This window comes from Nuphar pumila, chromosome 5 (genome assembly GCF_984573655.1).
Source record: "Nuphar pumila chromosome 5, dmNupPumi1.hap1.1, whole genome shotgun sequence".
Classification (NCBI taxonomy): domain Eukaryota; kingdom Viridiplantae; phylum Streptophyta; class Magnoliopsida; order Nymphaeales; family Nymphaeaceae; genus Nuphar; species Nuphar pumila.
The window spans coordinates 5441186-5465297 of NC_143253.1; the positions used below are offsets into that span (position 1 = coordinate 5441186).

Below are 24112 nucleotides of genomic sequence, written 5' to 3' on the forward strand. Positions count from 1 at the left end.
CGCAACCCATTTGTAATCCAAATTGGTAATCGTGTCGACCCGTTTTAAATATACACGACACTTTTAAATATTTAAAACCCGCTCTGCAGATAAGACTTTAAAGCAATAGCATTAAATGTGAGAGAGAGAAAGAGGTGAAAAGTTAATCAGTGAAATCCCACTACAGAAATGACAAGACTTGAAAGCAATAACATTAAATGTTCTCATATGAAAAAAATGTTAATTTTTTTTTAACATCAAATCAAGCTAAAAGTATAACTCTTTTTAAAATAACCCTCCCTTCTTATTTCTTGCTTGCAACATCTTTTAACGGAGAGATATAGTCGTGTCGGGTTGACCCGACACGACTATTAAACGGGTTAACCGTGTCGGGTCGGGTTACCCGTTTAATAAATGGGTTGCGCTCGTGTTTGCCACATCCGACCCGTTTAATAAACAGGTCGAGTTCGTGTTGAGGTGTTCTGACCCACCAACCCGACACGATTGCCACCCTTATGCCCATCCCATTTTAATATATTTTTTTGAAAATATATATGCCAATAGGACACAAGTGGATCCACAGCTAGTGTGGATCCCCCTTAGCTATTGTAAGATTCATGTTCACAAAAACACAAGTCACACATACAACAATAACTAAACTAGCAATGGGTCAGGTTGGATCTGGTCATATTTAGTTTGGGTTGAATTGGGTTCAAAATTGATGAGAGAGAGAGAGAGAGAGAGAGAGAGAGAGAGAGAGAGAGAGATATGATGTCTGTCATTCCTCCGCTTCTCTCTCATCCCCCTTTCTTCGGTCAGACTTATGGGCAATTATGATCAAACCTTTTTTCTCCGTAACAAAAAAAATAAAGAATATGTAATTCCACTGTGAGCGCTTATGGATGAGTAATGTGTAGCTTTCAGGGCATTTATCTCTCAAACCATCTCAGACCTCTTTAAAAAACATCAAGTTTTTTTGCTTAATCTAAACTTATAGATGTTTTATCATTACTTATTTACTAAAAACCATGCTTTAGATCAAATCAATTAAACAAAAATGCTTGAACTACATTCTATTGATTTTTTTATTGAACTAAAAACACATGTACATAAAAAAAATCTCAAACTGATACATGTTTTCTACTAAATAAAGCATAAAAATCACATCTACGGTTTAAATTAAACAAAAAACACATGCAAGTATGTTTTCTAAAAGGGTTTGAGATGTGGTCTGAAAGCTACACATCACTTGATTTATGTTTTATCTCATTTCATTACTTTTATTTCAATCATTTTTTTGGAAAAGCATTGAACCATATTTCTCAAAGGAGGTTTTCCCTTTAGGGTAGGTTGGTGTTAGACTGTTAGTGAGATTGGCAATAAAACTATCATATTTGACCGTGCATTCCAAGACAAAGTTTTGATAAGGAGGCCTTATCTGGGCATATCCACATGGGCTTCGAACCCAAGACCCCTCGGTTACTACCTCATTCAACCTCGAGGCATCTAATACGACTTTCGATGATTCAAAAAATTGACCCTCCAAGTATTTAACTCTTCAAACGACGCCTAAGAATTCCTTCCACTCTAGGAAACACTAGATATTTTTAAAATTAGCATTATCTTGAAAGGTCCAGCAGTTTTGGGCCTTTTGGCAATGGAAAAGAACTTTCTTAATAATAAAACTAAATCCAACTGGATTCTTGATCACCACCATGTGTGCCTGAGCAAGTGGCACAAGGAGCTTTAGGTTCCAGACGCTCCACGTATCTCTCCCCATATTATCTTTCAAAAGTCAGTTGCAGCATGTACTTTTCGTGATACAACACAAATATTCATTTAAGTTTATTTCATGTTTCCTACAAATGCGGCTCTCTTTCATAAGAAAGATGGCCGCTTTTCCTAAATGAGGGGAAACAAACATCTCCATAAGAAATATGTGATGGGCCCACGTAATAAATGCAAAAAGCATCGTTCCTATCAAAGCGGGTTCATACTTCACCCAATGAGAAGCACTTACCCTGCAACACTATAAGCACCAAAAGGTGACAAAGATCCAGTTAACATATACAAAACAGTGGAAAAGCAAAAAGAAAGCTGTACAAGTATTATCAAGAACATAATGCACGGATCCCTTATATTGTTTTTCTTTCAAAAAAAAATGCACGGATCCCTTATGGTATTGCACAAACCATAATGAAAACACACTACAAAAGATACAAGAATTCTCCATACGAATTGAAAGAAGAAACATGTATTAACTTTCCACTCACCTAAATGGCTTAAAAACGCCCTATTAATTGCATACATACATTAGTTTCAGAACATTGCATATAGATATGTCTTGGAGACAATTTCATCATTTAAAGATGCAAACAACCAAGATCTTGCCTGTTCTTGATTTAGCATTAAAGCCCATCTTATTAGTTCCCACTAAGCAAATAGCACACAATGTTGAGCACACATCATCTATGCATCCAAACAGACACTATCCACTCATGCAATCACCACTCTCAAAACATATTTACATGGAGAAACAATGGAAGTATGAAAGCTATCACCATGCAACCCATTAAAAAGTTACAAAATAGCTGACCTCTCCAGCAACTACCCCTTTCAAGCGGAGGATTGCTGCTGCTGACCTCCCTCTCATTCCATTCTTCCATAAACCCCTTATCTCCAAAGCCCGTGACATTCTTTGCAGGCTTGCTACAAATCTCACAACGCCTGCATTATGTTAAAGGCTGAGACTTGAGTGTGCAACTTGGATGCAATATGGAAGCAAGTCTAAAGAGTAAAGGTCGTTCATGTGAATTGCAACACAAATAAATTATTATTCATGAATTATGCTTGATTTCACCGAAAACAACATTCCAACTTTCTCCCTCTCAGAATTCTCACAAAGTGAAGGGATCACAAAATCACCTTATAGATGGCAAAAGCTGATGTTTCAATTGATTCAATAGAACACTTAAAGGAATGGACAAATATGTGGGATGTTAAAGGACCATCACATCATATCCTATGAGCCGTGCTCTACAACACCAACAAAGTTTATGGCATTCGTGCGTTGAAATATTTGGAAAAGAAAAATTTACAGAACTAAAAAGTTACAGAACTTTATGCATTTCCATTCTTTTGGGTTAGGCAGTGCTACACCTGTATAAGTGAGCCTTCGCAAAAAGCTCAGCCTCATACCAGGCATGCTCATTTACATAAACAAGCCAAGCCCGAGCCTAGACTTAGGCTGGTTTACTCAAACAATCTGAGCCCGAGCACTAAGCTTGGACACATTAAGGCTCGTTTGTTTTCTTGGCACAACATACTTATTTTACAGTTACATAAATTGCATGGTGCATGAATGACAATAAAAGTGGATTTTGTTGCAAAGGTTAGGTCATTGTTCCTTTGCTTAGGAGGTGATGTGTTTGAACCCCATCAATTCCACCGTCTCTCTCAACACTGAAAAAAATTATACGTTGTCTCATCTAGGATTAAGATTAGCCAGCCAAGTTCCAGCTCACTCAAGCTCAACAGGAGCCAACGCTGAACATGACTTTGAAGCTCAGCTCAAGCTTGAGCTTGGCTTGAAACTGGTCAGCTATCCGGACCTAACTCAAACAGCCTAGTATCTGCTTGACCTTGGCTTCTGTGTAATGAAATGGTGGTCTTCAACAAAAGCACGAATAACTCACAAACAAGTGTCTATTGGAGACACTACAAGCATGAGCCTTGAAAGGGTATAAAAGGAAGAACACTTGAAAAATAAATAATACTTTATTCATGAACAAAATGCTTAAGAAGCATAGTAATTTACATTGAAGGGGTTCACCCCTATATATACAAAAAAGTGGAAGAGAGAGGAGAGCTCATTTTGAGCTCTCCAAAAGAGACGTAGTCCAACGTCTCTTATTATAGCTGTTGGACTACAGTCCAACAACATTTATTATAGTTGTTGGACTACAGTCCAACAGCTATTTGCACAGTCAAGTTCCGTTGGAACTTGACTGGATCAAATATCTAGTTTCTATTGAACTAGATGCTAAAAAAGAAAATAAAGAAAAATAGAAAAAAAATAATAAAAGAAAATATAATAATATTAAATTATATATATATATATATATATATATTATAGTTTACATTTTAACACTCCCCCTCAAACTTACGGTACAATGAGCGAAAGTTTGTCTAAGAGGAAGTGAAATCTGGGAGCAGCGAGAGGCTTCGTGAAGAAGTCTGCTAATTGATATTCTGATGTAACATATGGCAGATCAATGGTTTCATGTAAGTATTCCTCTCTGACATAGTGACAGTCCATCTCAATGTGTTTAGTGCGCTCATGGAATGTCTGGTTGCTTGCAATGTAGATCGCGCTTTTGTTGTCACAGCACATCTTTGAAGCTTGCGTTGCTTTAGCTCCCATATCTGCTAGCAATCGTCTGAGCCAAACAACCTCCATAGTGGTGGTTGCCATGGCTCTGTATTCAGCTTCGGTGGAGGAAAGAGAGACTTTCTGCTGCTTCTTGCACCTCCACGAAATTAAGGCTTCACCTAGGAACACACAAAAACCAGTAGTTGAATGTCTATTATTGGGATCACCTCCCCAGTCAGCATCAGTATATGCAATTAAATTTAATGAAGATGAAGCAGACAAGAAGAGTCCTCGTGAAAGAGAGGATTTTAAGTATCTAATAATACGCAAAATTGCTCCCATATGCACGGAGGTGGGAGCATGCTGAAACTGACTGGCTGTATGAACCGCATGAGTTATATCTGGCTTAGTAATGGAAACATAAGAAAGAGCTCCAACAAGCTGTCTATAAGGAGTAGGATCATCAAGAAGTTCTCCATCATCAATTTTCATTTTAACATTGACAACTTCTGGAGTGTCTACTTTCTTATCATCTATAATTCCAGACCTGGAAACGATATCAAGAGCAAATTTAGATTGAGATATCAAATACCCCCGAGGGGAATAAGCAACTTCAATGCCTAAAAAATATCTTAATAAACCTAAGTCAGTCATTTCAAAGTGAGTTTTAAGAAGAGATTTGATATTTGCAACTCCCTGTTTGTCGCCTCTGGTGATGATCATATCGTCCACATAGAGAAGAAGAATAATGATGCTTGCATCAGATTTCTTAACAAACAAAGCAGTGTTAGTTAAACAAGGTTGAAAACCAATATCAAACATAACATGACTAAATCGGTCATACCAGGCTTTTGGAGCCTGTTTAAAACCATAAAGAGCTTTTTCTAGACGAAGAGCTTTACCCTTAGAGATACTAATACAAGGTGGGGCTTCCATGTATACTTCTTCAACGAGATTCTCATTTAGGAAAGCATTTTTGACATCTAATTGAAAGATAGGTCATGTTCTAATGAAGGCCAAGGCTATTAAAGTTCTAACAGTGGTCATACGTGCCACAGGAGCAAATGTTTTTTTATAATCGATGTCATACTCTTGGGCATATCATTTTGCTACTAAACGGGCCTTATATCTTTTCAGGGTCCCATCACTTTTGGTTTTGACTTTGTATACCCACCTACAGCCTATAGGTTTCTTACCTGGAGGGATATCTAGGATCGTCCAAGTATTGGCCTTTTCTAGTGCATCCAATTCTATTTTCATGGCTTCTATCCATTCTATATGATTTTTGGCTTGAGAATAGGATGTTGGTTCAACATATGATTGTATTAATGTAATGGCGGCCCTATACGTGGGTGAAAAAGATTCATAAGACACAAGTTTTTCTGGAGGTCTAGAGATTCTAGACGTTCTTCTAGGTGAGACTTCAGAGTATTTTTGTAATGCACATGGAAGATTTTGCTCTCTACGTCTTGAATATTGTAGACTAACATCCCTATGGATTTGCTCTTTATTATCATCATTTTTAACAACAATAGGACTTTGATCATTGTCAGAGTCACATCCAACATCACATTCATTGGATTTTGAAGTTGGATCAATTAAAAACGAGTATTCAGTGGCATCCTTGGATTTTTCAAATTCAAAGAAGCTTTCTTTTTCCAAAAAAGATACATTTCTTGACACATATAATTTGTCATTTTGAAAATCGAAACACCTGTAGCCTTTTTTATTATCAGCATATCCTAAAAAGGCACATGGGATTGCACGAAGAGAGAGTTTTGTCATTTTTGTTGGTGAAAACAAAACATTTGCATCCAAAGACTCTTAATCTAGAATAATCTGGAGTTAAATTAACAAGCTTTTCTATTAGAGTTGTATTCTTTAATGAGGAAGATGGCATCCTATTAGTGAGGTAGGTGGCAGTTAGGATCGCTTCAGCCCAAAAACTTTTTGGAACTTGATTTGCAATTAGCAATGTCCTAGTAGTTTCCATAATGTGTTGATGTTTGCGTTCGGCTAGGCCATTCTGCTGTGGAGTGTGTGGACATGATCTTTGATGTGTAATACCATGTAAATTGAGATAGTCTTTGAATTCGTTGGACATAAACTCTCCCCCTGAATCAGTGCGAAAAACGAAAATATCATTTTGAAACTTATTTTTAACCATTTTATGAAATATTTGGAAGTTAGCAAAGACATCAAATTTATGTTTAAGAAAATAAATCCAAGTATGTCTAGAAAAGTCATCAACAAAAATGACATAATATGTATAACCACCTTTGGAAATAACTGGTGCGGGGCCCCAAACATCCGAATGTATTAACTCAAGTGGTCGTGAGGAAACAAAAGTTCTACTAAGAAATGGTAACCTTTTCATTTTGCCAAGAATGCAGTCTTTACAAGAAAAATTTTTAGAATTACAAAATTTTTCCAAACTTGGAAAATATTGAATTTTAGAGATATGAGAATGGCCAAGTCTTTTGTGCCATAAATCCAATTCTAATTTCTGAATATTATAACAAAATGCATTCTTGGGTAATTCCAAAAAGTCCATGTAATAAAGTCCTCCTTCTCTATGGCCTTCCCCAATCAGCTTCCCTGACTGGCGATCCTGTTACTACAAGAAAATTGTTAATTAGCGACGGAAATTTGCGACGGATTTTTTTCGTCGCAAATTAGCGACAGATTAGCTAGAGAAAACTTTCTTCATGAATCAGTCGCTAATTAGCGACAGATTAACGACAAAAATTTTTCGTCGCTAATTCTCAATACAAGAAAACCATTTTAACGAGAGATTTAGCGAGGGAATTTTTCCGTCGCTAATCTGTCGCTAATTAGTGACGGAAAAATTCTCTCGCTAAATCCCTCGCTAATTTTCGATATAAACCGAGCGCGAAATTTTCTCTCTCTCCCCGTTCGAAATTTAAATCGACCGCGCACGATTTAAACCACTCTCTCCCCGTCGAAGAGCGCGCTGGAGAGCATGACGGCGACACCGGCGGACGACGACGCCGAAGGACGGCGACGACGGAGGATGGCGACGACTTCGGAGGACGCAGTTTCATGGAGGACGGCGACGACGGAGGACGACGACGATGGAAGACGGCGACGACTTCGGAGGACGCAGTTTCACGGAGGACGGCGATGATTTCGGAGGACGCAGTTTCACGGAGGACGGCGACGCCAGAGGATGGCGACGAGGCTGAGCGATTGCTGGAGGACGGCGACGCCGGTTCACGGAGGACGATACAAGTCCGGCGACGAGGCTGAGCGATCGTTCTGTGCAATGCCTGTCGGGTGCAGTATAAGTCAGGCTTATTGCTGCCGGAATACCGCCCGACAAGGATTAAATTTTTTTTTTTTAAATTTAGCGACAGATTAGCGACGGATAATGTTCGTCGCTAATCTATCGCAAATTTGCGACGAAATTAACGACAGATAAGTTTTTCGCCAATTAGCGAGCAAAAATTCGTGATGGCCTCTATCCATCGCTAATCCGTCGCTAAACAGTTTAGTGACGGCTTAGCGACGGATTAGCGATGGATAGAGGCCATCGCTAATCCACAATTTTCTTGTAGTGTGTACCCAACAAGCATGAGAAGAGAAGGATATATTACATCCATAATCAGATATTTGCGAGACAGATAAGAGATTCAAATTAAGTTTAGGGATATATCTAACTTCTGGGATAATTTTTTTTTTTGGATTTTTGAAGATTTTCAAAACATCCTATTCCTTTTACTTCAAGAGATGTGCCATCGGCTGTAAAAACCTTTGACACACTTGAGTTATTTTTAAGACATTCGGATAGACTATTAACATTTGGGGTCATGTGAAAAGAAGCACCAGAATCTAAAAGCCAAGGAAAGTTACCTGGACTAGAGAAAGATGCAACTGCCGCTCCAGTTGAGGCTTCGGTTGAGGAGGATACCCCTTTGAGAAGAGGTTGAAGGATTTCCATCAGTTGAGCCATAGACACAGGTGCATCTTGATCTTTTGACTCGGATTCAACAGATGCAACTCTTTTTTCTTCTCTTCTTTTTAACTTTGGACATTGAGGCCTATAGTGCCCCGGTTCATGACAATGATGACAAATAACTTTTCTTTTATCAAAGTCACCGTTTTGCCTTCCAAAATGAGGCGGCTTGTAAGTACGAGTATGATTCCCCGGTCTAGATACAGCTAAAACTGAGTCATCATCAACTTTTGGAGTACTTTTTGTAAGTCTATTTTCTTCCATAGTGAGCTCTTCTATAGTATCAACAATAGAAGGAATTTTTCCACGATGTAATAGGGCCGATTTGGTGGATTCAAACTCCGGCCTTAGACACAAATTGATAGAAATGTTTCATATCGAGTTGCTTTTGGCGAAGCTCGATATCTTCGGCACAATGCCATTTGGGCTCAAGAAGAGCCAACTCTTCCCAAAGTTCAGACAACTCATTATAATATTCTCGAATAGTTTTATCTTTTTGAGTCATTGTCCGAACTTTGTCTTGTAAATTGCATACATGTGCAATATCTTTAAGGGAATACATGTTTTTGAGGTATTCCCAAGCCTTATCGGTATGCTCAAACTTAGCTAGACTAGAGCATTTTTTAATGTCTATGCTATTGATGAGCCATGACATAATTTTTGCATGCCCTACCCTCCATTCTTTCCATTTCTTTTCATAAGTGGCTAACGCCTTACTCTTCTCTTCTTTCGTTAGAGGAACCTCTTTATCACCCTCTTTATTGGTAAGAGATAGTTTAGGTTCCAAATCGGAACCATCCACTATACCCCATAAACCTTTTCCGCAAATGTGGTGCTTCATAATCGAAGCCCACATTACATAGTTAGTATTATTTAGCTTCATAGGAATGATGGTGATCTTATCATTGTCATCCATCTTTTACAAGGGTAAGAGACGAATAAATAGGAGGAGAGAGAGAGAGAAAAATAAAAAGAAAAGAAAAAGAGTAGACAAGGGAATAAGAGAGGATACAAAACCAAATTTTTTTGTAGCACAAGTTCGCCTTTCTTCAAACAAATCTTCTTGAGCCAAGAACAAGGTGATGAAACACCTTTTGTAAATGTGGCACGAAAATCGAGGCGGAAGCACTTCAAGATCTAAGGATTTCGTAGCTTTGATACCATGTAATGAAATGGTGGTCTTCAATAAATGCACGAATAACTCACAAACAAGTGTCTATTGGAGACACTACAAGCATGAGCCTTGAAAGGGTATAAAAGGAAGAACACTTGAAAAATAAATAATACTTTATTCATGAACAAAATGCTTAAGAAGCATAGTAATTTACATTGAAGGGGTTCACCCCTATATATACAAAAAAGTGGAAGAGAGAGGAGAGCTCATTTTGAGCTCTCCAAAAGAGACGTTGGACTGTATAGCTGTTGGACTACAGTCCAACAACATTTATTATAGCTGTTGGACTACAGTCCAACAGCTATTTGCACAGTCAAGTTCCAACAGGAACTTGACTGGATCAAATATCTAGTTTCTATTGAACTAGATGCTAAAAAAGAAAATAAAGAAAAATAGAAAAAGAAAATAATAAAAGAAAATATAATAATATTTATATATATATATATATATATATATATTACAGTTTACATTTTAACATTCTGCAGCCCTACACAGTACCGCCAATGAATCTTTGGGACATTCACACACACACACAACTTTTCTAAACAGAAAAATGACAAATTAGTAAGAAACGAGGTCAGCTATCTGGACCTATTCTCTACCATTCTGTTTTAACTTTTTGGTTTCAGATTTTACATTTTCTGCACTTAGAACAGCTATTTGCCCAAGCAGGCCTTTCAGGCTTTGGAGTTTACATTGTCTGCATTTAGAGTAGCTGTCTACCGAAGCTGGTGTGATGGATATTTCATATTCCTGCATAGAAGCTTTGAAATTATCCTAGCAATAGCAATTAAAAGATACTTTTACAGAACTATGTTAAAGTAGTCATGTGTTGGCTACACAAACTTTTAAACCACGTAAAGCAATGAGATGAATATGCCAACTTGCACATAATTCAAACATAAGCAAAAGGAAAAATTTCCTCGATTGTAGTGACAATCAAGTACGATCCTCAGGTTAGTCAATGCCCCTCAGCATTGACATCTAAATAAAGCCTATCCATCATTCTCTAATTTCTCAAAAATATTGGAAGTAAAATCATGTCACAAACAAAATAGATTGTGTTTGCAACTAAAACATCAAGGTCTGTCAAGTCTTGAAGAAAACCCAAATGACAACTAGTAACATTGGGCAGACACTACACAGATTCAGCAAGTTAATTTGAATGATATAGTATTTGCTCATTGGGTCTCGCAAAACAACTATATATCACAATTGACCAGATTTGAAACAACCACAACTTCTTACTGATGTTCTATTAAATCCATATAGAAAAAGCACATCATCAATATGTGTTATTGATTAATAGGCCAAGAAAGCAGTATAAAAGATGGATAGAGAAATTGATAGCATAGAAGAGTCTTTCCTGGATGGACAATGAACAAAATCATATACAAGAATGAAGCCAACAGTGTTAATGATGGTTACCGGACAACAAGTATAATGAGAAACACAGTATACAAAAATACCAACCATGTCATATAACAGTAAGATTTGTCGCTTATATCTCACTAATATTTAAAAGATGAAACATGTCTCAGACATATTAGGTACTCCGTCAAAGAAGTTCAAGGATAGTAACCAGAGTAAACTTGAATTGGTTTGTAAGACAAATTGGATTGCTCATCACAAGTTACAAGTAAACAAAAGCACATCGATATATAAATTGACTCGAATCAGAGCTCAGACAACTCTGCCTGACTCATCAAACTAAATCCCCGACCCCATGATTTTGAACTTGAATCTGCTTTCCTTTTTCCCGTGGTAAAAGCAGAGTTAACCTGACTGCACATGGAAATGAAGATAAAATATTCGTGATTGCAATAATCAATCAAGGAATGGTTGATTGGTTAGATCGTCACTGTTTTCATACCTTGTCCCATCTACATGGGGTCAGACACATGAATCATATAATCTGTTTTTTTACAGCAACTATAAGTTTAATAAACACGGTAATCTTGATTCCATCCAAGAACAGGACAAATGGATCAACCAGAATGATTATACGGGAAATTAACAACTTCAAGCTGGAAATTGACAAAGCAAGCTAACATGTAGAGGACAAAAGAATTCTTACGTGTTGCCTTTGATCTTAAACCAAGCTTCTGCACAGTGACGATGAGCAGTACCGAGGTCATCCTTGCATTCACAACCAAGCTCAATCACCTCTGAAGAATTATGGTGCTCTGAAGTCAATTGACAAATCCTGCAAGCCTTTTCCTTATCCAAATCTCTGCTACTTAATCCACCCTTCTCCACTTCATCACATTTTATATCAATGACACAAACATCCTTGTTTGCTTCCACCACATTCAAGGCCTTTGGAGTTTTCTCTTCCAAATTTAACGCTCTCTCGTTTGAAAGATTTTCGGAATTCCCTTGTTCAGGGATTAGACCATCTTCACGTTCAGTTGAAGCACTTACAGTCACCACTATCACTGAAACCGTTGTATTTGGCTTAATTTCTTGGAGATCATGAGCATCATGAACTTCTGCTTGATCCTCCATTGAACTATCCTAAATTCCTGACCGTAACTAAAATTTTCAAGCTACTTGTTCTAATAACTCAAAATTTCAAAATGATTATTAACAAAAATCAATCGTTTCCAAAGATATCATATACTTCACCTTATAAGAAAACATCCTTCGTGCTTCTGAGAAAATCTTCAAGATTTCGTAAATGATATAACATTCAGAAGCATACTCGGCAATCCTTACAAAATTTTCAAGAAATTTTCCGACTTTCTTTTGATTTTACTCAAAACACAGATAAATATACGTCTTCTTAAATTTTGAAAAACGAACTTCACAGGAAAAGCTTCCACGGTCATAAAAGTTCATTCATCTCCGCTAGAAAGTTGAAAAGAAGAGGCAGACAGAAAATTTCAAAAAGAAAAAAGAAAAACCTCAAATTCTTCAAATCCAGAACTTCTGCTAGCCAAATGCACCTAAACTAAAACACGCAGGAAAACGTAGGTTTAACAATTCGGGAAGTTTAGCGAAGTTTCCTTAATTCTTAAAATCTGAGGTACACTACAGCTTCCAAATCTAACAGAAAAGATAAAATATCTTCGAAACGTTTCAGATATTTTCCAAACTTCTTCAAATTTTCTCAAAAGAAAGAAAAGAAAACTGATCCTTCAACTTTCTAACCTCAAACCTTCATCCGATGGCCGGTCAGAGACTTCCTAGAGCCAAACTCACTCCTGATAAACCCTACACCCCACAATCTCACTCCTGATCCCTCGAAAATCTTCAACATTCACTCAAACCGAGAATCAAACTCCTCGAATCTCGATTCCCCTCGGCATCCGCTTCATCTCTCGCCTGGAACTCCCCGATCTTCCCAGATCCAGAAGCACGCACTTCGCGCTCCTCCAGATCGAGCACTCCCGAACGAAAAACCGAAGTTTTTACGGGTTTTTCCCTGCCGTTTATATACAGGATTTGGCTTTCTCTTTCCGTTTATTTCTACGCCTCATTCGGCATCCTCGGAAGGAATTTCAAGGTCTCTCTCGCGCGTTTACTACGGTGATGAGTTTGGAGGAGTCTGAGATGAGACATCATATGGAAACGCCGAGATCGATCCCCAGGGCCATCGCACCCCACTCGACGTAGACATTTTTGGAAGACGAGAGGGTAAAATCAATAAAATAATGAGGTAGAGAGACTGAGTCGGTGACCTCGCTGGCTCGCCGAGCCTTCGTCTTCCTTCTCCTTCCAATCTCCCGCCGCGACCCTCGACTTCCCCGCCCCGTTCCTTATTAGACAATTGGATCGAAGACTCCCCTCAGAGAGAGAGAGAGAGAGAGTGGGGGAAGACTCCCCCCTGCTGTCTGCCGTTCCAAACCTTCACAACGTGTATGTCAGTATGTATACGGAGTGCGGAGTCAAATTCTGAAGCTATGCCACGTGGACACAAGGACACGTGACGGGGGTTCGACTTGCAAGTTCGATTTTTTTGAGAAAATAAGATACGAGGACACGAGTTTTTTTATTTTTTAATATATAAAAGTTAGTTTTTTATATATTATTGTAAAAATACATTTTTTATTGAAATGAAACCTTAAAACACGAAAAATAATAAAATAATATTAGAATATTGTCTATACGTGTCGGTGTCCTGATCACGTGTTCGATCGTGTCTTATCGTGTCACTAAGGACACGCCATTTGTGACTCAAGCTACAAGGAAAAAAATTTGTCTGAAGGCCGTGTAACTTGTACAGCTCTGATGACATGAAAATCTGGACCGTTGGACATGAGAATAGACGGCTTTGATGCCGTAGTTGGAGTCTTTTACTTTTTTGCCCTTTACTAGATTACTTGAACTTACCCTAATTGTTCTTTCCATATGTGATTTTTTTATGACGTGGAACCCTCGCTGGAGCAAGGAAAACCACGGGTGGTTTCCATATGTGAATTTGAAAACTGTTCCTTGACCCAGTGGTGAGTTGTAAAATTAAGTCTTGACGTCAATTTGAATTTTGAAGTCCTTTTATTTCGGGCGGTGAAACAAGCCGAGCTGCTAGTGTCTCACCTCATGTTCGGTTTATAAACAGTAGGGGTGGCAATCGGGTCGGGTTGGTGGGTCGGGTCGGCGGGTTAGCATACCTCAACACGAACCCGACCCGTTTATTAAACGGGTCGGCTGTGGCAAACACGAATCTGACCCATTTATTAAACGGGTAACCCGACATGATACAGTTAACCCGTTTAATAAACGGGCCGGGTCGGCTAAACAGGTTGACGGGTCAGGTTCGGGTAAACGGGTTGGCGGGTCGGCTTCGAGTAAATAGGTAAACAGGTTGGCGGGCGGGTCGGGGTCGGGTAAACGGGTTGGCGGGCAGGTTCGGGTAAGCGGGTTGACCCGCCCGCCTAACCCGTTTATTAAACGGGTCAGCCGGGTTGGCATACCCCTAACACAAACCCGACCCGTTTAATAAACGGGTTAGGCGGGTCAACCCGTTTACGACACAAACCCATTTAAGTCAAACCCGAACCTGGCTAAGAAGCGGGTTGGCGGGTCGTGTCAGATTTTGCCACCCCTAATAAATAGGGATGGCAGTGGACCGGGACCGAGGAGGGACAAGGACTCCACCCCATCCTGTCTCAAAATTTTGCCCTTCATCTCTTCATGGATTTTGATTTTAACCTTCATTCCTGCTTTCATCCCTGATTCATGTTCCCCATCTTCAGTCCAAACGGGGTGAGGCAGGCCCCCTTTCGCCCCGGTCCACTATCATTCTCAAAGGTATTTTAGTTATTTTACTAACGGAGATTGGATACAAGACGGGGCAGCGTGGGGCACGAGAAAGTGTAAGTCCATTCCCACCTTCATCCCATAGGGGTTTTGATTTTAACCTTCTCTACCTCCATCTCCATTTCGTGTCCTTCATCTCAGCCTCCATCTCCGTTTCATGTCCTTCATCCCTGGTCCAATCGGGGTGAGGTGGGGGCGGGCCCCCATTTTCCCTTGGTCTACTGCCATCCCTATTTATAAAGAGTTGGTTCACACCCTTACAATAATCTCGCTAAGCTGAACATGAATAATAGATGTTCAGCCCGGCTCGTACAAGCTTGTTAAGTAGTAAAAAACATTTTAAATATATTTTACATCATGTATATAAAACATATAATTGAACTATCTGATTTTTTTTTAAAAATGTATAATGGTAAAATCTTATTACTTTTAGCTCTAAATTCATTTTTTGTAATCTTATTTCTTTCAACCCTAAAACAATGTATTTTCTCTGTAAACAAGCCAGCTCGAACTTGGCTCGTTAGCTTGAGCTTATTATGAGCTCGAACTTGGCTCGGCTCACCACAATAATGAGCCAAGCTTAAACACTTCAAGCTCGTTTACCAGCTCAGTTCCGTAGTCGAAGTCTCTTAAAAATTTGAAAATTTAGCAGCATCAAGCGGCCAGGCTTGACTTTTTGACGTGCACTAACTGCTCCTGCCAGACAAGTGGAGCCCCCGTTGGTGACTGATCATCGTGTTTTGCTACCTTGTCTCTCAAGTAGGTAGGGGTGTCACTGGGTCAGTTCGGGTTGGGTTTTGTTAGTTTCATCTTTAAAATGGATTTAAAAATTGGACTCCACCCTCTACTCAATTTGATTTGGATTTGTGTTGGGTACAAGAATTGTAGGGCTGCATTGGTTAATGGGTTAGGGTATAAGTTGGGTCAGGTATAAATAGGTTTGGTTTTACATAAGCTCCTTTTTAATCAAGTCCAAAAGTTAAACATGAGCTTGACTCAATTTGATTCGGGTTTGGGTTCAAGTATGTATAAAATTAAAGTTGTAGACCCATATGAGGTTAAAGAGTTCAGGTATAAATCGTGGTGGGTATAAGAGGGTGAAGTCTTGAACATACTTGCTTTTAATCTGGTTATATAGTATCCCTTAACAGGGATGTACGCTAACAAAACTCTCCTATGAACATTTGCAAATTGAAAAAATATAATAACCATTACTCTAAAATATGTCAAAATTTAGAAAAAAAAAACATTACTTGAATACTGATTAATTAAATATATCACGTTAAAATAAAAAAAAATCAATCAAAACCAATCAAAATCAATAAGTTCTTGAATAATTATTCCTAAAGATTGTTGTTCACTTTAACCATGATAATAACTGGATCAATGCTGGTGATGGATATATAAAAAGGTAGGTGGCAATTTGGGGTATAATGCCATTTTGTCTCTTTTTTTTTTAGGAAAAACCCACTTTGTCTATTTTTTTTAAGAAAAAACCATTTTGTCTATAATCGATCGGGTTTGAGGTCAATTCATGTCATGGATCGAGTCCAAAATGGTTAGGGTTGGATATGAAATGGGTTTTATATATAAACCGAGTGCAAACTAGTTTGGGTATAAAGTGCATATAACCATTTGGGTCGGGTCCAAAAAGTGGTCAGATATGAATGTGTTCAAGTATATTTTTTCTTACCTATGAAATTATATTTTTTGCATCATCATCATCATAAAGCCTTATCCCAACTGCATGGAGTCGGCTTTGAGAGTCCTATTTCTCCATAACCTACGTGTTTTTCAAACGAGTCTAAAATTTGAAATCCACTCCAAACATAATTCTTTCTTTTTTGAAAAATATGAAGAAAATTATATATATATATATAATACAAAAGACATAGTCTGAATAAAAACATAAATAATTAAAAAAATAAGTTTTTTTACAATAACATCACAATAAAAATGTGACAATTTCAAAATGGGTGATATTCTGAAAATATCATATTTTTCAGATAGTATATCAATCATTGAAATTTACAAGACATTTACAATATTTGTGACATTGGTCGTAGTACATGTTAGGTGACTTTGAAATGTCAGCACAACAAATAGTAAGGTAGCATTGGAACATCAGATATTCAAACAGTTAAAACCCTGGCTCATGCTCAGCTTAGACCAGTTGTTTGTGTTTAAAGAAAAACATGAGTAGGTCCCACTTGTGTCTATTTGTCTTTTTGGCTATCTGTCCTATTGATTAGTGATGCAAATGGTTCGGATCCGATATTTAAATATTTGTGGATTCGGATTGGAATTACCAAAAATTGCAAAACCTTCATCTTGGATCTGACCCATTTCCATCCTTACTGTTTTTTTTAAAGGAGATTTGCGTCCTTACTATTGACAGGTTACTATTGAATACAATGTACAATATGACCAGATCTTTCGTGGGCCACAAGCCGGTTGACTGGTCCGGTTTGAGTCAAGTTGAACCTTAATGAGTTAGGCCAATGGTTGTTGACAGATCATGCGACGTTGTCTATGACTGATTCTACGGTTATATTCAATCCCCACCGCACATCTCAATTTATGGGAATGTGAGGCCACTCATCGTTCTCAAGTGAGATGCACAGTGGGTCCCAATATAATAGACGATTTGTTACATAAAATATGACTTGATCTGCTCTCCATTACTAAGGACATGTTTGTAATTAACAAAAGAGAAGTCAATGTTTTTGGAAAGAAAAAATTATAGCTTGAAATGTTGCAGCAACAAAGGGTAGGTCGGACTCCCTTTCAGTTGGTGGGAGACTCAGCGCTGAAAGCCACATGGAATCTCTTTCTATATGATGCAAACGCACCCTAACGGCGTGATTGATATGCTGACAAATCCCGCCGCTGGGACAAAGCGTTCCAGCAGCAGTACACACAGGACAACCCTGGGAGCACGGAACCAATAATGTCCCATGCTAAGGGCTGGTAAACAAGCTGAACCAGCCGAGCTTGAAGTGTTCAAGCTTGACTTATTCTTGTGGCGAGCTAAGCAAGTTCGAGCTCATAATGAGCCCAAGTTATGTGTAAAACCCGTACTGAGCTAAGCTTGGTGGGCTCGAGCCACTCAGTTTGGCTAGGTCACCACAAGGGAGAGTCCCTTTCTCTTCCCAAAGTGGGAGAGAGGAAGCGACTCCATTAAGAGGGCTCTTCCTCTTCCCATGTGCTGAGTCGTGTGGGAGGGAGAGCTCCCTCGTTAATGAGGGGGTTATGTGGGAACTCTTTGTCTCGGCTCATGGATAAGACCAAATTGATCTAGGTTTCTAAAACTACAAAAAATCTGCGCATTAGTGACAGACGTAATTTATCGCTAATCCATCGCTAAACAGTTTAGCGATGAACTAGCAACGGATAACTTTCATGTCAAATTCTTAGTCGCTAATTAGCGATGAAGAATATTTGTCGCTACTTTCGTCGCTAATTTGTGACGGATTGGCGAATGCCATGATCCGTTATAAGGCCGTCACTAATTCACAGGGATTTGGTTTTGCGACGGATTGTAATTTGTCGCTAATTTCATCTCTATTGTAGTGACGGAATTGCGACGGATTACAATCCATCTCAAAACATCGACCAATTTAGTTTTGCGATGGATAAATATTCGTTCCTAATCCGTCGCTAAATTGGAGGCCGGTACTAATTAGCGACGGATACTATCCGTCGCTAATCCATAGCAAAACTAAAAAAAAAAATTGTTTGAAATATAAATATCGAGAAAAATTTTCTCGTTATACAATTTATATATCCTGTGTATAAAAAATAAAGTACACATAAAAAATACATATACAAAGTAGTTGAAACAATTTATCGATCCACTATAATCTTCGCCAAGTTCTAATTATTTACAAGTGAACATTTACAAAGAGTTTCTTTTGAAACAATAAGAAGGTACAATAAATTCAACACATGAATCTAATTATCGCCAAAATTCTGAGCATCATCTTCTTCATTGTCTCGATCTGCCCCTTCATCCAGGCCTCTATCAGCTCATCTACGCTGATTATCTCTAGCATCCTACAAGAGAAAAAAAAGGTTAGTATTGATAAACAAAATATAATGAAATAAATTATATGCAATGCACATAATCTAAGTCAATCAAAGTAACATGAATGAATTACACATAGACTAGCTAGCAATAAAGTGAAGGACATTAACAAAATTCAGATATGTCTTCTAAGACTGACAGAAAAAAATCCATAGTGATTCAATCATGCAGATATGTGTTCTAAGGTTGTCAAAAAAATATCATAGTGATTCAAACATGCATATATGGGTTATAAGGTTGTCAAATAAATGTCTTTTGTATCACAATCATGCTTATAAGTGTTCTAATGTTGTCAAAAACCCTCATAGTAATTCAATTATGCATATATGTGTTCTAATGTTGTCAAAAATTTTTCATAGTGATTTAAGCATGCATATATGAGTTCTAAGGCAGTCAAACAATTTCATAGTGATGAAATCATGCTTATATATGTGTTAAACCGCAATAAAAAAACTTTCATAGTGATGGAATCATGCTTATATATGTTCTATTGTTGTGACAAAACTTTCATAGTGATTCAATTATGCATATATGTGTTATAAGGCAGTCAAAAACTTTCATAGTGATGAAATCATGCTTATATGTATTCTAATGCTTTCAAAAAACTCTCATAGTGCTTTAAGCATGAATCTTTGTGTTCTAAGGTTGTCAAAAACTTTCATAGTGATGAAATAATGCATATATGTGTTCAAAGGTTGTGAAAAAACTTTCATAGTGATTCAATCATGCATATATGTGTTATAAGGCAGTCAAAAAACTTTCATTGTGATGAAATCATGCTTATATGTGTTCTAATGTTATGAAAAAACTTTCATAGTGATTCAATCATGCATATATGAGTTATAAGGCAGTCAAAAACTTTCATAGTGATGAAATCATGCTTATATGTGTTCTAATATTGTCAAAAAACTCTCATAGTGCTTCAAGCATGCATATTTGTGTTCTAAGGTTGTCAAAAACTTTCATAGTAATAAAATCATGCTTATATGTGTTCTAATGTTTTCAAAAAACTCTCCTAGTGATTCAATCATGCATATATGTGTTCAAAGGTTGTCAAAAAACTTTCATAATGATTCAATCATGCATATATGTGTTCTAATATTGTCAAAAAACTTTCATAGTGATTCAATCATGCATATATGTGTTATAAGGCAGTTGAAAACTTTCATAGTGATGAAATCATGCTTATATGTGTTATAATGTTGTCAAAAAACTCTCATAGTAATTCAATCATGCATATATGTGTTCTAAGGCAGTCAAACAATTTCATAGTGATGAAATCGTACTTATATATGTGTTCTAATGTTGTCAAAAAATTTTTATAGTGATTCAATCATGCATATATGTGTTATAAGGCAGTCAAAAACTTTCATAGTGATGAAATCATATTCATATGTGATGCATTTATGCATATACTTGCTTGAAATCTATCGACATGAAACAAATGACATGAAACTTTCATACCTGACAGGCAGTTGCAGACAAAATTTCCCTGTTCCAAAAAAAGCTGCACAACTCATTACGGACAACGTCAAAAATTGCTTCATATAAATAGTCACGCATTGTGTCCTTAACAAGCTGACGGACACCATCCCAAGAATTAGTAGGGTCAATCAGACGCTTAGAGTTGATGTTGGCGGGAGAACTTTGAGAGCCCTGGCTGGAGGAGGCAACGACTGGTGTGGTGTTCATATTACTTTCAAACCTAAACACACGACCCTTTTTGGGATCATCGGTTGCAGTCACCCATACTGCATGATCAAAAGGCAGATGCTGAGTGAAGTTATCGCCAAATCGCTCTACCATCTGTTGCTCGTATGACTCCTACAAAGTAATGATTACAGTATGGATTAATAATTAACAATTACAATGTTCATGGTAACTTGTATATTACAATGTTAATTAATATAATAAATATATATTGTTGTCGTTGTTGCCTTTTCTGATACGAACTCTCTTGTGCTCTTACGTTTATGTGTTTCAACAAACACATCCTTGTAAGGCACAATGCCTCCTTTTTTTGCTTTCTGAGATGTTAAATGATAAAAAAATCATTTAAAAAGTATGCAACAATACTTATAAATTTGACAATATATATTAATGAGTTACCATTTCCTTCAAGTGGCTCCCAAAAGTCCTAGATCCACCTGTGTGTAGATGGACATCGTGCATCTTCACTCAGTTTTATGCAGCCTTTGCTGAGCGGTTTCGAAATTCATGCCCCACCCACTTGTCGCACATTGCATCCCAAAAATCTCACCTGATAGTAGGAGGGTCATGGCCCTTCCACTGCAGTGGATCATCTATCCCACCATATGCTTTTATTATTGCAGTCTTCATATTGTGCATCATGTTTGCAAATCGACTGACAGCCTAACTTCTGTCACACCCGCTTCACGTCCTTCTCCTCCATCACAGTCGCGAAGCGATTCGAAGCCTACAAACAATTTTAGAAAGTTAGTAGACATGACTATAACAAAAAATTAAATATGAAACACATTAGCTATGATAAATGATTGTATACCATGAATGAAGACCACAATTATTCCAACACCTCCTTCGGGTACTCTTTTTATTGAGCGATCGGTCCTGGTAGATTTTCAACTAGTGATTGTCTAATCTTTCATATTACTTCTTATGGCTCGAACATCGCACTGCACATGAATTGTTACACATTAACTATCGATATACACTATTTATAAGATAAGTATTGGATAAGTGAAACTGAAATACTTACAGTCGATTATCGATATACACTATTTGAATGAGTCATCGTGTGTCAGACTGAGAAGACCCTGCATCCAGCGTTGTCTTGTAACGTGTATGAATAGTTGGTGTAGGTGGGTTATGTGCAGGTGAAACATCATTTATAGAAAAATGAGTTAGAAATTTACACAATGCACATTTAAACTAATCAAGTATATAATTAGTTAAATGATATACTTATCAAAGCAACCCATGAAGATGAAGGCTGAGACTGACTACCACTGGATGATCGACCACTATAACATCCATGAACCATATTCTAACAAATAAAAATTTTATTTGGATCAGTTATACAACTCTATATCTTCATGGATACACAATCAAATCAAAAATAACTTTATGCAATACATTCAAATCATTCAAATCATTGTAATACATTCAAATCATTCACATCAAATATTGCAATACATTAAAACATAAGATATGACATCACTTGCTAATTATAGATAACTTATCCTTAACTTACAATATAATTGGATCAGTTACACAACTCTAAAAGATTGCAATACATTCAAACATATGATATATATTACAAGATGTATTTCACTATCTCAAGTATGCTTTCTCATCACTTGTTTGACTTTCATATTCTTCTTTTTTCTCCTCCTCCTCTTCATCCTCTTATTTTTCTTCTTTATTGGGCGCCCATCCACTTGGTATATCATTTGGATCGCATTCTTCCATATGTGTGTTATCGGCAATGGAGATATGACATGCATACCATGTGCGACATCGTTACCAGAAGCAAAGTCATACATATCATCTAATTGATAGTAATAACCATCTTCAACAATCTTGTCTTCTTATAATTGATCATACTCGGGGTATAGTTTAGACTTCACCTTGCAAACTGCTCATCATTCATTTCTATCTGACTTTCTTGTATTCGGATATGAAGTATAGTAAACTTATTGAGCTTGTGAGGCTAATATGAATGGTTCATATGTTCAAAACCTTGATTTATGATTCACTTCTACAATGCCTGAGGCTTTGTCGACTCTTGTTGTTGTGGGATCAAACCAATGACACTTTAATAAAGTTACTCTATTATTTATGCCAAAGTAAGTCAACTCCATTATTTTTTCTATAACACCGTAGTAGTCATTTTCATTTTCACCATAGCTACTACCCTTGACACACACGCTACTATTCATCGTTGACTTGTTTACACTGTAGTCTTTTGTATGAAATCGGTAACTATTTACGATGTATCCGTTGTAACATTGCATAACTTTGGTCAGACCATTTTGTAAATCACATATTCCTTGGTCATTAACATCACCATAGCGAACCTACAAGCATAAACAATGGCTGTGATCACGACCAATTAAGTAATTTATTGTTGTTTACAAGAAAAGAATGTATGTCAGTGTCCTTACCAACTCTTTCAATCATGCCACAAACTTATTTTCATGTTTTTTCTGTACTTCTGAATCAGTAAGATGTGGAAGTTCTCTTCGCAACTCCAGATCAAATCGTCTGCACTTAACAAATATTTATATTATCGAACCATGTATGCACGTATAGAACTGAGTGTTACATATTAAGTATACTTACTTGATGTAGGGGTTGATCGCTGAGCAATTAAAAAGGATATAGATTTGTGATGCGTCTTGCTCTCGATCTTCCAAGAGTCTTGACTGGCAACTACCAAAGGCATGCTCAAGTGGTTGAAATATCGACAGTTTGTCAGTTACAATAAATTGTTCACCATCATCATTACGAGATGGGCAAGTGTAACGTATTGGAATGTGAGGTTTAAAGTACATAAATGAGAAATTTAAAATCTCTTCTAAAGTGTACGCCTCACAAATCGAACCCTCCACTCTTGCTTTATTCTGAACCTTTTTTTTGAGGTCAAACATGCATCTGTCAATAATATATATCTCGTAATACGAAAATTTTCCAATAGCATTGAAGAGAAAAATATAAAAAAAAATACCTTTCAAATGGGTACATCTACCGATATTGCACAGGACCACCAACCCTAAGTTTCTATGGCAAATGTATGATCACATGTTCCATAACATCGAAAAATGCTGGCAGAAATATTTTCTCTAGCTGAAAAATAGTAGTGATGATATAATCCTTGAGATTATTTACCTCAGTTACTACAACTTCCGATGCGCACAATGTTTTAAAAAATCTACTCAACTCGAATAATACCGCCTATATAGGTTTGTCTAACATATCATGGAATACTAGGGGAATTAACCGTTGCATAATGATATGACAATCATGGCTCTTCAACCTACATAATTGTCCCTCATCTTTTTTTACAGCCCGAGCAAAGTTAGAGACGTATCTATCTGAAAATCTCAACTGTCTCAATCATTTACATACCTGCTTTACTTGATCTGGACCAAGCACGTACCTTGCCTTTGGTTTCAGTACTTTTTCATTGTACTCTTTGAGTTCCAATTATGGTCTTTTACATATTACTTTTAAATCCATATGGGCCTTCAGATTATCCTTCATTTTTTCTTTGATATTCAT

The 24112-nt window shown here is 37.4% G+C and overlaps 2 protein-coding genes across 3 annotated transcripts in view; both read right to left on the minus strand.

Annotated features, from left to right (window-relative positions):
- Positions 1 to 2217: 2217 nt before the first annotated feature.
- On the minus strand, positions 2218 to 13349 carry LOC149836572 (uncharacterized). The gene is made up of 2 exons (XM_090007044.1): positions 11579 to 13349; positions 2218 to 2706 (listed from the first exon to the last, which is right to left on the minus strand). The coding sequence occupies exons 1-2, from the start codon at positions 12007 to 12009 to the stop codon at positions 2493 to 2495; spliced, it is 645 nt and encodes a 214-aa protein (XP_089863170.1). The 5' UTR covers positions 12010 to 13349; the 3' UTR covers positions 2218 to 2492.
- A 5266-nt stretch (positions 13350 to 18615) lies between these two features.
- The window catches only part of LOC149836573 (enoyl-CoA delta isomerase 2, peroxisomal-like), a 35603-nt gene continuing 30106 nt past the window's right edge, over positions 18616 to 24112 (minus strand). For both annotated transcript variants that reach the window (XM_090007045.1, XM_090007046.1), the window contains one exon: positions 18616 to 18819. In XM_090007045.1, coding sequence (XP_089863171.1) covers positions 18793 to 18819 — 27 coding nt within the window. In that variant the 3' untranslated portion in view covers positions 18616 to 18792. The remainder of the gene's footprint in view (positions 18820 to 24112) is intronic.